General features: G+C 45.2%; 1 protein-coding gene across 2 annotated transcripts in view; it reads left to right on the top strand.

Moving 5' to 3' along the window:
- Positions 1–17,758, top strand: part of MPZL1 (myelin protein zero like 1) — a 54,059-nt gene that overhangs the window by 13,505 nt on the left and 22,796 nt on the right. The window contains exons 2-4 of one of the 2 annotated variants that reach the window (XM_045001961.1): positions 7,738–7,856; positions 10,667–10,827; positions 13,944–14,157. In XM_045001961.1, coding sequence (XP_044857896.1) covers positions 7,823–7,856; positions 10,667–10,827; positions 13,944–14,157 — 409 coding nt within the window. In that variant the 5' untranslated portion in view covers positions 7,738–7,822. The remainder of the gene's footprint in view (positions 1–7,737; positions 7,857–10,666; positions 10,828–13,943; positions 14,158–17,758) is intronic. The other variant, XM_045001960.1, reaches the window with a different exon arrangement.

Genomic DNA, 17,758 nt, shown 5'->3' with positions numbered 1-17,758 from the left:
CTTCCTTCCCCTTCCCACAATACTCGGCGCCAAAACGGGACGAGGTGCTCTTTGGGATAGCTGCCCACAATGCACCTCTCAATACAGCGCTGGAAAGTGCTGCAAGTGTGGCCACACTGCAGCGCTGGTAGCTGTCAGTGTGGCCACACTCCAGCGCTGGCCCTACACAGCTGCATGACCAGCGCTGTAACTCCCAGCGCTGCAACTTGTAAGTGTAGCCAAGCCCCAACAAAGGATCTGTTAGACCCTGGAGTGTTTCCCCCCCCCCCCCTTCCCTTGGTCAGTTTGGGACTAGGATGAGGTAATGCTTACCTGACCCTATAGGGGTGGGGGCAAAGCCAAGTCAGGGAAGAAAGAACATGATAAAAGGGAGAGACTTTTCCATGCTCTTTCCCTCTTCCACCTCTGTCTACAGACACCACCAGCAAGCGACTGAAGTGCTGATCGAAAGGGAGAGCCTGGCTGAAGGGCAACTAGCCAGCTTATAGTGAGAAGCATCTAAGTTGTAATGTCACTGAAAGTGTTAAGATCAGCTTAGAATGTGTTTTGCTTTCATTTCATTTGACCAAATCTGAACTTGTGCTTTGACGTATAATCACTTAAAATCTATATATTTTTTTCTACGTGAAGCAGTGCATTTGGTTTGAAGGGTGCCAGAGACTCCCTTTGGGATAAGAAGCCTGGTCCATATCAATATTTTTGTTAAATTGATGAACTCATATAAGCTTGCAGCGTCCAGCATGTATAACTGGGCACTGCAAGACGGAGGTTGCCAGGGTTGTGTCTGGGACCAGAGATATTGGCTAGTGCATTCGGGTGCACAATCCAAGCAGTGGCTGACCAAAAGTGCTCACTCGTGTAACTGGGAGCAGCTTACATGCCAGAGGCTGTGCATGAATAGCCTGGGAGTTGGGGTTCTCACAGTGGAGTTGGGTAAGGCTGGCTCCCAGAGTCGAGGATTGGACCGGTGATCTGCTAGATCGCTCCAGATAACACCAGGGGAACGTCACACTGGTCTAGCCATTATGTTAGCCTGAGGCCTGGTCACCACTTAAATAAGAGGCTGACCTAGCTATGTTGGTCACAGGTGTGGAAAAATCCACACTCCTGACCAACGTAGCTATGTCAGCCTCATATTCAACTTGAGACCAGGCCTCAGGCTATGTACCAAGCTTGCCCATCTGGAAAAAGGGTGGAGTTGAGACTTGAGAATGTTTGTTTGTTTGAGAACTTGAGAAAATGTACACTAGGAGTGGAAAGTATTCTCCACTTAGTCCCACCAAATTCTTTGACACATTAGCACCAAAGTGAATATTGCAAACCAAGAGCTGTAAATCGAGTCCGAGTGCAAGGAGCAGCAGAAATAACTGCAACAATTGTTTTAAAAGCTGCAATGCACTAGGGAGGAAAGCTGATTTAAAAAAAAAAAGTCAAGACGACCTGAAGAGCACTTGTAGCTCCAAAGCTTGTCTTTCACCAACAAAAGTTGGTCCAATAGAAGATATTACCTCATCCACTTTGCCTCTCTTTACCAATTGTGTCTTTTTTTTAAAACAGTAGTCCAAAACAGGACGATACAAGAAAGGTTCATAAAGTCTCTCCTTGAAACACAGCAAAATCCTTCCTCATGAGGGAAAAATGTAAACTACTTAAAATTAACTCAGAGTGAGGGAGTATGCCTACAAATACCAACATTTGGCAGATCTATTAAAGAAAAACATTTTCTGGAATTGGATATATTGGAATTGATTTTTGGATAATCAAGTTCCTAAAAACTGAATCTATATATCAATTTGTTTGAGCATGTGCTTAGTAGCCAGATGTTTCAAGGACCAAGGCTGGGTTTGCAGGGAATTTGGCTGCAGATGTTTGGAGGTCTCTACCACTGGCTGGGAGAAAAACCTCATCCAGCTGAGCATCTGTTGCCAACACATGTTCAACTGAACTGATGTTAGGAATGTTGGGAACCCTAGGGTAGGCAATCCAGCAGCTGCTGACAGTTTGCAGCATCATGTTGACAAAACTTGCTGTGAGCAGGCTTAGATAATCCTGTGCTGAAGACTGTACCAGCAGCCAGTGGGGTGTGTACACTAAGATCCCAGATGTTGCTAACTCCAGTTCAGAAGTAGAATTAGAAAAGGTGGAATTTTTTAGGCTTTTATTGCCTTGTCTAAGGAAGCTTGAAAAAATTCCAACCATCTATTGTCTTGTGTCTAGTGTATACAAGAGACTAAAGTCTACAAGCTTACAAGATAATGCCATTCCTCAAGTCTAGATAAGCATGGAAAATGTAAATTATTAAATAAATACATGCACACATTAAGAGCCGCAGGTCAAGGTTGTGGTACTTTTCCTGGAAATCTGCCTCACTGTGAAATTGCACGCCTCCATTTTTCAATTGCACAATAGACTTGAAAATGTGCCATACATGCACCTAAAGGCAGTGGAAGGAAAGTTGCCCCTGTGCCCCTTGCTACTGATGTAACTGTCTTCTCCCAGTTTGAACTACAGGAAAAAAAAACTTGTACAGTGTATTAAAGGTACTGTCCAGGTATCTTCTCCTTTTGCTGATGTCCATTATCAAAAAAAAAAACCAAAAAAAAAAACTTGAAACCTTCTTCTTCCCCCCCCCCCCGCGGTACTTTTCTAGCACAGATCATATGCAATGTCCATGCATTGTTACACTGGCCTGTGGGATTTAATCCTTAAGATGTGTGTGCAGCCCCTATATACTACAGGGTCCAGTATGCAATGCTCCATCTTGATCAGAATAATTTGTTACTGTGGCATTTAGTCTTCACAGGCTTCCCTGGTATATTAAGGATGAGGGTGGCTGCAGTGTGTGCTCCATCTCATGCAAACTTGATGCAGCTCTTGGGTCCCTTTCCAGCTCTTGAGATCTTACTGGGGCAAAGATTGGGCAGCGAAGCATAATGGAGTAAGAGGCTTCTTAGAATAAGGACCCTTGCCAGTAAGTGTCTCAGCAGCGTAGAGATAAAGATGGGACTTCAGGACACTTGTAAAATGCCCAAAGCTGTACCAACTGGTTATATTTTCACCCTTCTGGTTTTACAATGGCAGAATGCCATTCTTTGACATACTTTTTTTTTAACTGTTATTAATATTGTTAAGCAATATTGTTGCTTAATTGTGGCGGTATGGGGAATGTCCCCCAGGGGAAAAGAATTGAATGTGTGGTAATCATAGTGTGATATACAACTTACTTAAGACTTTAAGTAAAAGAGGAACAAAGTTCTTGGTTTTATATAAAACGTGGAAAATCTGAGTGTGGTAACTGTTTCCTTTCCTGTTCTGCCCTAGCAATGACTCCTCAATTACACTGTAAAGACCCAACAACTCCACTGACTCACCATTTTTGTGATTAAAAACTGCCTTCTATAGAATTTTTATTTGCACTTCCTAAGTCCACCTTATGGATTTTCTCTGTTCCTCTTTCTACTCACTCATTGTTTGTCATCAGTCTCTTCTCTCTTCCTTTATGGTCCAACAGTAGCTATTGTCAATGCAAGAGAAGTGTCTCCCTCATTTAGATGGTGCCATCCCCTAATTTCTCTTGGAAATAAAAAAAAATCTTCAGTTGTGAAACTTTATGACTATGTATTGGTAGGAATGGTCGTGAAGGCAGTCAAAATGAGTCGTTTGTTGCTAACTAGCAAACCTTAGCCAATAGAATCTCTATATCTGGATGAGGTGGTGACCCTTCAATACCAAGGTAGGATGGAGATTGTGGTGGGGTTTTAAGCACTCAAAATTTAGGCTATCTCTATACTACACAGCTTTTAGCGACATGGCTGTGTCACTACAGCCAGACCGCTAAAAGTGGCGCAGTGTAGCTGCTGTTTGTTGGCTCTCCTGACGACAAAAAACTTCCGTCCCCAACAAGCAGCGTTTGCGTTGTTGGCAGAAGAGCACTCCTGCTGACAAAACGCTGTTCACACTGGTGCTTATCACCGGCAAAACTTTTCTTTCAGGGTTTTTTTTCCCCCTTCTCCAAACACCTCTGAAAGACAAAAGTTTTGTCCTTCAATTGCCAGTGTAGACGTAGCCTTAGTCATGTCATTTTTTCCTATTCGGCTGTCTTCACTAGGAAAAAGGGTGTTAAGTTGAGTTAGTGAACTCACTTGATGTCTAATGAAGACATGGCAGTCTGGAGTCTTCACAAGAATGAGCAGGTTGTGTTAGACTTGATTTCCCTCAGTTTTCACACTAATTAGAAGGTTGAATTAAAACTCCAACCTGCAAATTGGCAGTTTGAATTAAAACTGGAGGAAATCTAGTCTTTAACACTACCTGCTAAATCTTGTGAAAACACAAACCTGCCTTGTCTTCACTGAAGTGGGAGAGGAAGGTGTATTCTTGATTTGATTTGTTAAGAACTCCTCTCTTCCTCACGAAGACAAAGCCTCGGTGGGTGGTGGCATTATTGGCCCCTGCAGAATTTCATACAAATTACCACACTGCTACTTAAACCTAAAACTGTCAGCAGGACTTACTCTGGGACAGACGCCAACCTTGTGATATCACTTCAGCACCTCAGTTCCATACCTTTACTTGTCCTTTCATCTTGCTTTATTTAATTACCTTATTAACATCCTGTTTACTTAAGTCTTTTGACTTTCATTTTAACCTTAATCTTATTTCACTTAATTTTCACACTTATGCGGTGTGAAAGTTTATCTCTATCACTTTATTTGTATTATCGGAGCACCTAGGAGCCCTAGTCATAGACCAGGACCCATTATGCTAGGCACTGAACACAGAACAAAGACAGTCCCTGCCTCAAAAGTTTACGCTCTGAGGCTATGTCTACACTACAGCCTATGTTGGCAAAATGTGTGTGTGAATATTCCGAGTGACATAAATTATACCAACATAAGCGTTCAGGTGCACAGCACTGTGTCAGCTTCTCCCACCGTCATAGTTTATGCTGCTTGCGGAGGAGGGTTTTTTATGCCAATGGAGAGCTGCAGCGCTGTATGTATAGACATAGTCTGTATATAAGAAGAGACAGATAGAGGAGTACAAGAAATAATATTGGTCCGCATCATAGGCAGTGCTCTCAACACAGCAATGGCCTAATAGTTGGGTTTTTTTGTAGCCATCACGGCAAAGGAGTTGAAGAGGGATTTGAAGGAGGGTTAATGGAGTAGGATTGCAGATGTTTATAGGGAGCTCCTAAGTGTGAGGAGTGATGAGGTATGCAGAGGACACAAAGATGCTTGTTTGAAAGTTTAACAAGTGGGTGATGGAGGCAGCCTTCTTGGGCCAGAGCTTGATAGCAAATGTGAGATGATAGGCAGGGCGGGATTAGGCTGTGAAGGGCATTGAAAGTGAAGGTAAGTAGCTTGTGTTTGATGTGATAGAGAAGGGAGAGCCAGTGGAGGGATGTAAAGAGCAGGGCTAAGGAGCAGATAGCAGTGACACTTAGGCTATGGCTACACTTAGCGCTGCACAGCGCTGCCGCGGGAGCTGCCACGGGAGCGCTCCCGCGGCAGCGCTTTGAAGCGCGAGTGTGGTCGGAGTGCCAGCGCTGGGGGAGAGCTCTCCCAGCGCTGTCCGTACTCCACCTCCCTATGGGGATTAACGTACAGCGCTGGGAGCTGTGCTCCCAGCGCTGGGGCTCTGATCACACTGGCGCTTTGCAGCACTGCAACTTGCAGCGCTGGAGGGGGTGTTTTTTCACACCCTGCTGCAGCGCTGCAAATCTGCAAGTGTAGCCATGGCCTTAGACTTCCCCACTCCTGTCACTTCAACCTCCTCTTAAACTGAGTGTCACCCAGTGGATAACTTCATGAGAAATGAGAGATGGAAAAATATATAGGACTGGTTTCTAAGCAAACTACAAGCTTGTTCTGCCACAAGACCACTTGGTCTAATTGGGTGAAGACTAATAATAAGTTTTAGGGGTCAAAATGGGTAACTTAGCTTGGAAACAGTTTTGGTCATGAACATCTGTTCTGTAAAGCAACTTTACAGTTATGCTGAATAACCTTCCATTTTCTCCCTACTACAGGATGATTGCTGTAGAGCCTGCCTCTGAGGGCTGGTCTACAGTGGGGGGGGGGGGATCTAAGGTATGCAACTTCAGCTACGTGAATAGAGTAGCTGAAGTCGAAGTATCTTAGATCGATTTACCTCTCGTCCTCACGGCCCGGGATGGATGTCCGCGGCTCCCCCTGTTGCCTCCGCTACCACCGTTCGCGCTAGTGGAGTTCTGGAGTCGACGGGAGCGTGTTCGGAGATCGATATATGACGTCTAGATGAGACACGATATATTGATCCCCGAGAAATCGATCGCTACCCGCTGATACGGCAGGTAGTCTAGACGTACCCTGAGAGGCAGGGAAGGTCTAGTTACTGATATAGTCAGGCTGATAATAGGGTTAGTTATGACCATCTACAGAGAGGCTTTGTGCCATTGCTGCTTGTACTTTGCCGATGCACCTCTGGTAAGTAGGTGTTATTAACCTACCCAAAGACTGTTTCTAGCTGAGAAAAAGCATACCTGCACACAGTGATGTCTGCTTCTTCATAATTATACCTAAGATTTACACTTCCACAAGAGATGTTCAAGTGCAATTAACTTTCCTGGTTATTCTCATCTTGTTTAATGCCACGTAGCAGAGTATGGGGTTCTGTATTTGGTATTTCAACTTCCTCCTTGAGTTTATCTGTTTATGATTCTGCTTTTATTTTACTCTTTCTTGGCTTGATTACACCAAATGGAGAAAAAATTATTCTACAATAGCTATTTTGGTCAATTTTCCCATGTGGAGCAGAGCTTAAACATAGTTTCTTGATCTCCAAACCTACCATTGTAGACACTAGGGTTCTCAGGACAAATTATTTGGTGGCCTCAGAGTGCAGCCACCAACTCTTGCTGGTGGCTGCTCACACTTTTCCCTAAAATACTTAATTAGCTTTAGGAAAAACAAAGATGTACATATACATGTACAAATCATAGTAATTTATTTAGAGCTAGTTAGTATGTCGGCTGTGAAACGCGATATCAACAAACATACAAGTATGGCTTTTCACAGCAGACTTAGCCCCGGCAAGTTTAGGGACAAATTAAGGTCCTGGATGGAGGATCGGGGGAGGCAGCAGGGGGCTGGAGCCTGAATCCTTGTGGCCAGAGCCTGCCACCCCAAGGTTGAAGCCCAAAGCTTGAGCCCCACCACATCTGCGTAAATGGGGAACTCACCAGCTGCCTGCTCCTCTGGTGTTGTGCCCCAGGTGACTCCAGAGGGGGGCAGGACCCAATATCTGCTGGAAGCCCCAGCAACCAACACCAAGGCTGTGCATCCAGGAACACCAGGGAGGGGCCACTGCTCCCCTTCCTCCTCCCCACAATCTCAGCCCCTGGTGGCCACGTATGAGAAACGCTGCACTAGATGGTTGGAGTTGTGGGTGCTGTTTGGAAAAAACTGCATTTGTAGCTCTGGATGGCTGCCTCAACTGCTAGCTTCTGTATTTAGGCAAAGATCAGGAAACTGAGTAAGGCACTTTAAAACCACAATTTTGATTGGGAGCCTGTTCTTCAGCTGACTATTTCCTTATGGAGAAGGGAAGAGAGGAAGAGACGCCTCGATTTTTACCTACTTTTGTAGGTACAGTGACTTAAGGGAGGGCAAATTTGGACTAAGTACCAATCTGAATGATTAGATAACTACCCAGTTGGACCTAATGCGTTTTACTGGCCTCTTATCTCTATAGATTGCCATGGAAGCAAAAAAAGCAAGATTTCTGGAAAATCTCCTTCCCTGAAGAACTTAGATAGAATTGCTTGTAGACTAGAGTTATGGGGGAGCTGTACCATATTGTTCTGCCTGCAAGTGAGTATAATCTCCAAGGGTGTGTGGTTTAGAGACCAGCCTGTTGTTTGCAGGGCCGGCTCCAGGGTTTTTGCGCCCCAAGGTGGGGGGGAGAGGAAAAAAAGCCGAGATCGTGATCAGCTTCAGTCTTCGGTGGCAATTCGCTCTGAGGGAGTGAGGGACCTGCCGCTGAATTGCTGCCGAAGAGCCCGACGTGCCGCCCCTCACTGTTGGCCGTCCCAAGCACCTGCTTGCTGGGCTGGTGCCTGGAGCCGGCTCTGGTTTTTTGGTAGAGCATAGCCTATGAGAGTGCCAGATATTGGTGCCAAGTTCTATCTGCAGCAGCAGCGCTCCAAGTTGTGCCGAAGTTGCTGCGTTCTTTGTTGGAGTTTAAACCAATAGAATTCCTATGGGGACACTCTTATTCCAGAATGTTCTGCAGCTGTGTCAGAGGCACTGCATGAGGTGACCCTGAGCTCTTTCAGGCTAATATGATTCCTGACTGTTGCAGGGAGAGATGGGAAGGGATAGCTGAAGGATGGTGTTCTGTATCACAATCCTGTCTGTTTGGGATTTGAGGATATGGTCATAGATTCAATGATGCTGGTATCAGGGTTGGCTGGAGACTATAAACGGGAGCTGTCTTTGTTCCTGAGATGAATGCGGTTATGTTGCTGCAGGGTTCAAGTCTGTATGATCTGATCTTCAGTGAGGTTACAACTTTGGAGACTCTGCTGTATTGTATCCTCTAGTTCCGGCTGGCTGTTTGTCATTCAGGGGGTTACTACCTCCTCCTACCCTTAACACTGTTCTATCAAAGCATCAGGGTCTGTGGCTAGTGAGACTAAACTGTCCATTGTGGGGTGGCTTTGTGATGTGGTCAACTGGGAATCTTAGTCTGCACCTCAAGAGACAGTCCACTTATGAACTAATTGGGAAACCTGGCTTCTGTTCCAGGAGTGAAAGATTATTAATATCCAGGTGTACAACAGATCCTCTGATAGTAAAACTCCTGCTTAGCAGGGCTTTGGAGCGGAGCCCTGAGCTGGAGCGCGGACCAGTAGGTTTTATGCCCGGAGCCGGAGCGGAGCAATTCAAAAATTTGATTGCTCCGAATCCCTGCTGCTTAGTAAGTGTGGGCTGAAAGAGGAAGATGAGGCTTTTCTTCACCACACTTCCAAGGGCTATTTATGTACAACAGTGGCTTCTTGGAATAAACAGGTCAGTGCTTACTCCTTGCTGTTGGTAGCAATGAATCCTCTGTCCCCTATACAGGCAAGCAATGTCTCAGTGCTGATTTTACTTCCTACACCAATGTTGAGGGCATCTTGCTTGCTTTTTACCTGAAAGGGAGATTTGTTCTGTGGTTTGGACTTGAAACAATGGTTTGTTTTCTATTATAATATCCACTCCATTAGCAGAAAAAACTACGTACAGCACTGCAGCTATGAATTCACTGAATTTCCAGAAGATCTCTTGTGTGTTCTGAATAAACATTTGGTAGTAGGGACCCAAGGAACGGAGTATTTCTTGGCCTGTAGTTAGATTATATGTAGGGGAGTAGGGAAGCTCTGACGCAACCTCTTGTCGAAAATCCACCTCCCTTAGAGCGCTGTTTCTGTGCTGTTCTGTTTGATACAAGAGTTGTGATGACAAGGCAGTCAGTAATGCTCAGCCTCCCCTGGCCTCTTAAACAAGGTTATTCTGTAGGAGAATAAATAACTAGCACTTCCAGAGCTCTTTACAGACTAACTTCTACAGAAGATTAACTTACTTTAATGAGCCATATGCAGTCTTCAGGGCTCGCTTTCAGATCTGCAGCAGACTTACTGCTCCACGTTGTTTTGACTGTCCGTATTTAAACCAAAACTCATCCCCATGGTAGCTAAGTGTCTGGAGGCTGCCTCAGTTTAAAATATTTCTATCTCTCTTTAATAGAAGGACATTTATAGGCTGTTTTCCAAGCCTGCTGTGTGAGGTGATCCAACTTCCTTTCAGATTAAATTCAGATCTAATGGTAACGCACACCGGAGTCGCTGTTACCAACTTCTGTTATAAAATACTCTGAAGCTCACTCTGTTTTGGAAGTGAGGAGAAGGATGGGGTGACACAGATTCCAGTCTCTATGACTGGCTGAGCACATCTATCACAGGCTCAGTAACGAGAAATCTTGTTAAACAGATCCTTCACCTGAAATGCTGTAGGAGTTAAAAGCTTTGGTAATGTAAGTCAAACAATTCATATGTATTTCTTTGATTTATTTAGGACTCCTGCTGAAGTGAGCCAGGGAATGGTAACATTACGCCTTATAGAATTAGGTGGTGCACTTAGCTGAAAGGTTGTGTTTTTTCCTGCTTCATCATGAGTGGAGTTGAATTTGGTGTTTTGTTCCAGTTGCAGCAGAGATTCAGAGTGTTATGGGGAGAAGAGAGGTGTGAACCAAGCAGGAAACGGATTGGCAGCAGGCCCAAAACCTTTCTCAAGGTTAACTTCTCAAACTGCCAGTGGAAGTTGGAGCAGTAAATAGAGGGAGTTTTGTACTATAACATTGTCTCCCACCAGCTGCACTACAGGAAGCATCTGTTGGCATGGAACACCCCATAGCAAAAGCCACAAGAAAGGGGAAGCAGGATCCAGCCAATGTGTCCATGCTATAAACTTGTTTTGATATCTGCTCAACCCATCACCATAGGGGTGATTGTGCCTTCTTGGTTCTCTTTTGTAATTCTTGAGGTGATACCAGTTCATCCCATGTTGCTTGTTCTTTGCTGGTCCTTGAAGACTGCTCTTGACTTTCATTTTTCCTTTTTCTCTTCCCCACCCCCAAACAGTCAGAGTATCAGCACTTGATGTGAAGACGCCAGAGGAGCTTTTTGTGGAGAATGGGACAGAAGCAAGACTTCCATGCACATTTTCATCCCGAGATGTGATCAGCAGCGCAGCGTCCATCTCCTGGAGCTTCCAACCAGAGGGAGCAACAACCCCTATATCAGTAAGAACCCTTTGTCTGGGTTGATCCTGCTGTTTGGGGCAGGCGTGGGAGGGGGAAATCTTGGGTATGTTTAAGAAAGAACTCTGCTGGGTGGCTGCCTCACAGGGAATTTAGGGAAGCGGTGATCTGATGGGGGCTGCCGGTCCACCTTGGTTGGAAGCCCCCACCACTAGCTCCAACAGGTTGCTCTTTCTGCAAGCAGTGGACAAACCAGGTGGCTGCCAAACAACGTTATAAGGGAGCATTGCGCAGCTTTAAACGAGCATGTTCCCTTATTGATCAGCAACGTAACAACAAAACAATGTTAAACGGGACGACTTTAAGTGAGGAGTTACTGTACTGTCTATTGAGGGGGTGGATTTACTACAGTGACAGGAAAAAACCCTTCAATCATTGTAGCAAGTGCCTGTGCTACAGTAGCCTCGCTGTAGTGTGCTGCTGTAGTGCTTGTAGCGTATACATACACTCTACACTTTTTTTGAGTGTGCCTCAGAAAGGTGCCCAGTTAGGTAACAAGGAAAGTCAGAGGAGGGAGGAAGCGCTGGAGCAGTGTGGAGGAGTGAACTGGGCTTGGAAGGGTACAAAGTGAGGGCCCTGCCCCTGTCCCTGTGTCATCTTTTTGCCCCTTGGAGCTGTGCACTGGGCCAGCACATCCTGGACAGCAAACCTTATTGATGTAAAGAATTCAGGCACAAAACACGAAAACCCAGTTTGACTAGAGCTTTGAAGAACTGGGTTTCCTAAAGAGGCTTTCTATCATCCTTCAACAAATAAGGGATAGACCTGTTCTGGGATGGGGAACAGGGAATGAGCATGTGCAGTGCATGTGGGTAGGGACTGCATCACCACTTTCCTGCCTCCATCTGGTACATGCACTCTTCACAGCCTCCCCATCTCTTCTCACCCCCCCATGGTCTCTGCGAGCTTACCAGGGGTGTGGAGTGCAAGGGTGCGGGTGAAGCAGCTTGGGGGTGTGCTTGCATTTGAAGCAGTATATGTGGGCGTGCCTAGGGGGCTTGGAGCCTAGGGTTTGTGGGGGTGGTTGGCAATGGATGTGATGGCGGGAATGTTGGAAGAGTTGGAGCAGTGTCAGAGCCGTGTGGGAGGGAAGGGGCAATGTGGGGGGTGTTGGAGCAGTGCAGGAAAAGGAGGGGTCAGAGCTGTACAGCGGGGAATATTGGTCAGCTTCATCTCCCTTCCCAAATTCCCCTATATACGTGCTCTCCTGTCTTCTCCCACACACTCCATGCTAGTTCCTCCACTGTTCCTGCCTCTTCTTTCGAGCTCCTGCTCTGCTGACACCTGCCACTTCATGGTGAGGTGGCCTGTGCTGTAGAAGCAGAACTGGAGATGATGCAGGGGCAGTGAAATGACATGCATGCAGCCAGTGCGTTTTGTGATAATCTTGCCCAGGACCAGAAGCAGTGGAAGGGGCATGCTGAGCTATGCTAGGTGGGAATGTTGAAAAGTTATTTATTAAAAAATATTCCCCAAACTTCAGTAACACAGTTAAAGTTTCCCGTGGTGTCTTGTGCCCTTCCAGAATGTGGAGCATGGCTAAATTTAAACTTCTGAAAACCAAGAAATGAAGAGTTAGGTGTATACCATCCTGGCAATGTAGTTTAAACTCTACTCTCCTTGAGCGATGCCTGAATACACACAGACTAGCCCTGTACCAGGCCTAACAGCCCTGCAGTGATCATGTGTTCTATAGCATCCAAGTCTAACATCTTCTCTTTCCTACAGTAGACCTCTGTTTTAGAGCAGGCATAGCATACAGGCTCTGCTGATTCTACACAGATTATGCCAGACTTGCTACCACCTTTTGGCCTGAGGATTTTTTCAGAGATGGTGCCTTCACTTACCTCTCGCCAGGTCTTGGGTACTATAATCATGCATATTGCCAGAGTTCTGACAGTCCCTATGGCAAGACCCCTGTGCACCTCTGCTGGCACAAACTACAGAAGTGAATGCTGAAATGAGGTATGCTAGATCTCAGAAGATAGATGTCTTCTACCTGCTCAGCTACACCTAACACAGTGAATGCAGCTGGAGTGCTGGCAGGTAAATGCAGAGTCAAATCTTGAGTACGGCACAAGTAATGACACCTTTATGTAGTCCTTCATGTCTGCTAATGGCACCAACTATACTGAACCATTCCCAGTGGCTGCAGGGCACAGAACTAAGGTTGCATTGCAGGTGCAGTGTACTACTTATTTCCTGTTTTTTGGAGAATTTAGTCAATTTCCAGGTTCTGGAAATGCATGGCCAACCTTAACTCTTAATTTTTAGACATTTAGTATCGTTAAGTTGGCTACTTTGCACACATTTGTACTTAATTCAGAGATGTTCAAACAGCAACATTAAAATATGATCCATGTCTTCCATATTTGAATAGTCAGATTTCATGTTACACTAACAAAACTTGACATCTTAAATTAACTCTCTAAAAAATGTAGGGAAGGAAACCCCTTCACCGCCACACACCAGCCAAAACTGTTTCAGGCTTAGCTCCCTTCACCCTTCTTCCATCACGTAGACAATGTTAATCTTTACATAGCTGAACGTGCAAGTATTAATACTCATCTTGCATTGTAGCAGCATCTAGATGCTGCCTCAATCAGAATTGTGGCCTCACTGTGCTAGGTGATGTATGAACACATTATGGTAAGGATTGTCATAGGCAGTGGTTCACAATTTTTTTCAGTAAGGAACCCTGGGTTATTTTCCACCTACCTGGGAAGTGGAATCCCCCTCTTGTTTCAATACAAGAAGGGCACAGTGGTTGTGACCTGAGACACCTATGTGTGAACCCTTCTCTAGCATTGCAACACCCAGATTGAGACTCCTTGGCCTAAAAACAACTTTGCGGTGGGCTTGAAGGCTAAATCATAGTGTGGCTACTTGAATGTGTGATTAGTGGAGCGACAGCATACTTGCTACAATCTGCAAAGTTAGAAATTGCAGGCCTCTGGAGGGATTCCTACTCCTGCCTCCTAATGTGGTATTGGAAAGGGCCCAGCAGATATGGAGAATACTATCTTAGTGAAGGAGGGGTGTAAGCTTTGCAATGTTCTGACATGGATGTTCTTACATGCTCTCCTCCCTGGCTGCAGTTCTTCTATTACTCTCAAGGGAACGCGTACCCTGGGACGGACACACCATTTAAGAACAGAATCAGTTGGGCTGGAGACCTTAACAAGAAAGATGCATCTGTCACCATAGCAAATGTGCAGTTCCGGGACAACGGCACTTACTTCTGCGATGTCAAGAACCCACCTGACATAGTTGTCAAGCCAGGAGAAATCCGACTTAGAGTCGTGCAGAGAGGTACCTCCCCTCACTAACTCTTCTTTTCTTTAGGTGCAATTCTGGGCCTGTGAGTGACTGTTGATTTTATCTCTTGTCTCCAAAGCTCCAAGGGCCACTCTTAGGCTTTGTTATGAAAGTTCAGCGTTTAAAAATTAAGATACCAGTCTGACCAGTCTTTCTTATTCAAACCACAGTATTCCCAAATCTTAATTTTTTGCATGCCCTAAAGTCTGCAAACAAATCCCATCTCTCTCACATGACCGTCATAGTCATCAGGCTGCTGAAGGGATGAGGTGGGGTGTGGGCTTCGTGACATCATGCAGGGAAACTAACATTTTGTCTGTCTTCGTGTTGGTGAAGTAGATGCTTGGTTCCATGCTGTTTAAATTTCAGATGATGGAAGTCACTCCTCTCCTAACAGGAACATAACACGCAGGGATTTTGGAGGGGTCTAATGAAGACCTGTGGATTGTCTGTATGTTAAGGCTATTACCGCTCTGAGAGCACAGCCTGTATACACCTGTATTTTTCCCCCTATGGTCCACCAAGAACATCCACTCTCAGGTTTTCTGGCTCCCTAGCTGTCACCTCTCTTGGGTGGAGACAGGCATCTCACTTCTTTTTGCTGACTGGGGTATTTCCGTGGTGCCACAGAGTTCCCTGCCACAGTTCCCTGTGAATTCCCCAGCAGGTCAGACTGCCTCAGCAGGCCTGCATTGCTTTTCTTGTCAGAGGCTGTAAACAGCTTAAGTGCTCACAGTTATAAACTGTGACACAGCTTTTTGTAAGCAAGCACATTTATTGATAAGGTGAAAGCATTACAGAGAGAACCTATAAAAACCTACATCTATGCTAATAAGCTTACCAGAAATCACCCGAGTGCTGACAATGGCTCTGTAGGAGTCAGTCTTTCAAACTCGTTCAATGGGTATTTGTGGTTAAGTTTATAACTTAGCTCAGAACTAGCACACAGGTGAATCTGGGTCTCTCCTTTATACAGGTTAGGCCTCTCATCCTGTCTTCATGTAACATGTGTTGAGCAGACGAAGATCTCCTCCTCAGGGTGAAGTTTCAAAAGGCTGAGTTCTTGCATAACTGAAATGGGTACATTTACATACATCTCCCCCTAGAAATGTACTGAACTTTAAAAGTTCATTCTTGTCAGGCACAGTGTTTCATATAGTTCGGGCCCTACCAAATTCCTGGTGCGTTTTGGTCAATTTCATGGTCATAGGATTTTAAGTTGTAAATGATTTCAGATATTTAAATTTTGAAATTCCACAGTATTTTAACTGTAGGGGTCCTGATACAAAAAAGAGTTGGGGGAATGTGTGTGTGTGTGGGGGGGGAGTTACAGTACTGCTAACCTTACTTCTGTGTTGCTGGTGATGCCTTCAGGGCTGGGTGATTGGAGGGTGGCTGTTGGCCAGCTGGGAGCCCAGTTCTGAAGACATTGTCGCCACCAGCAATAGCACAGAATTAAGGATGGTGTGGTATTGCCACCTTTACTTCTGCGCTGCTGCTGACGGGGCATTGCCTTCAGAGCTGGGCACCTGGCCAACAGCCACCGCTCTCCAGCCACCCAGCTCTGAGGGCAGTGCAGGAGTAAGGGTGGCAATACCATGACCCCCTCCCCTCCCAAAATAACCTTGCAACCCCTTTTGGGTCAGGACTCCCAGATGGAGAAACGCTAGTCTTCCCCTTGAAATCTGTATAGTATAAGGCAAGGGTCGGCAACCTTTCAGAAGTGATGTGCCGTTTCTTCATTTATTCACTCTAATTTAAGGTGTCGTGTGCCAGTAATACATTTTAATGTTTTTAGAAGGTCTCTTTCTATAAGTCTTCTATAATATATAACTAAACTATTGGCTTTTAAAATGTTTAGATTTCATGGTCTGTGATGTGTTTTTTCATGGCCAAGAATTTGGTATAGCCCTACATATTATCCTTTGAAATGCATAACACTTCTCAGGGTTTACGTTAGTCATGTTTCGGTCTTCCCCAACCCCTCCCCCCACCGGAGACATCAGAGTCCCATAATAGATAGATACAGTGATCTCTTAAAAGATTGAATTCAGTAAAGTTTGTCCAGGAAATTGCCATATCTGTCACAGTGCTGTCTGTATCATTGGGGAATAAGGAGGAGAGTTGGGTACACTCGTGTTGGAGCATGGCCCCTGGACCTAGGCTAAAAAAAATTGCCATTGTAATTTCCTGGCGGGCTTGTAACACCATACATCAATCCTCAGCGTTGCTAGCTCCAATGCACAGGTGTTCACACCACTTCTGGAATTACATTTTCTCTGAGCAAGGCTGATGTCCACGACCAGTGCAGAGTTAGCATAGGCAGCAAGGGTGGATTATGTAGCTATGTTGGTGTACTTGGTCTTCCCAGAGGCATCCCAGAATGCTCCTAACCAACCTTTGCTGGCCACTTTTACAGCTGAGAGCATCTTCCCTGTCATGTCAAGTTGGCTGCCTGGTCTTGTCTTGTACTTAGATTATAAAGATCTTTGGGGCAGAGACTGTCTTGGTTTTGTATTGTGCCTAGAAATAGAGTTTGGGTCTGTAGCAAGGCCACCCAGGTGCTATAGTAATACAAATATTGTTTATAACAAGATTCCTGGAGTGTCACTCTGGAGCCTAAAATGTCTGAGTCAGTGTGAAGCAGTGGAAACAGCTACAAATATGGATGAGAGCTCTCTTGGTTTAGACTATCACCTGGTTGAACAATCCACTGGGTTTTATGGTATGTTACTGTCCAATTTCAGTTCTCAGCCATTTTGACTTTAATTACACCTGTGTGGTGTATAGGCAGGTGTCTATGCCGTGCCAAGAGTCCTAGACCATTGTGCCTTCAGAGATAACTCAGCCAATTACCATCCTTGGTCTACAGCTAATCTGCATGGAACAATGTCATTGGTTGTATTAGGGAGACTGTACAAATGGTGTATTACCTGGCCAAACTGCCACCCCCATAAATCTTCCAACACAACCATCATATGCAATAGTGCAAACACACACAGCCCCTTCCTGCAGCATACACCCCTCATTCTCCACCAGCACAAATCCACACAACTTTCCCAGCACAGCATGATGACCAATGCATCCTCCCTTCCCCTAGTATGACCACCACACAATTAAACCCAAACATCACTCTGAAACCTAGAATGTCTGAATCAGTGTGAAGTGATGGAAACAGCTACAAGTATGACTTGAGAGAGCACTTTTTGTTCACAATATCAGCAGGTTCAGTCATCACTGGAATTCAGACATTTTTGGCTTTTTATGCACAACTTTATGAATTACACCTATGCAAGTCCATGGGCATTCAGCTACTACTATGAGTGTTACTCTTGGTTCTGCCTGGCCACTGAAAACCTCATCTGATACTAGGCAAGCTGGATAGCAGCCTAGGCAAGGCCTGGGTGTTCTCTTGCCCATCCCTACAATACAGATATCACCAGCCCTTGTGATATCTGTATCCCCAGATCAACAAGCGTAATGAGGACAGATGAGTATGGAATTAATTAATGATGGCATTGATATGCATATCTATGATTATAGACCATATCTGTACACAAGATTCACAGGTTTAAGGGTCGGTTCTTGCGAAGTA

Source organism: Mauremys mutica, chromosome 1 (assembly GCF_020497125.1).
Source record: "Mauremys mutica isolate MM-2020 ecotype Southern chromosome 1, ASM2049712v1, whole genome shotgun sequence".
NCBI lineage: Eukaryota > Metazoa > Chordata > Testudines > Geoemydidae > Mauremys > Mauremys mutica.
Note: the sequence above shows the minus strand (reverse complement) of the source record. Positions and strands in the feature narration are given on the sequence as shown.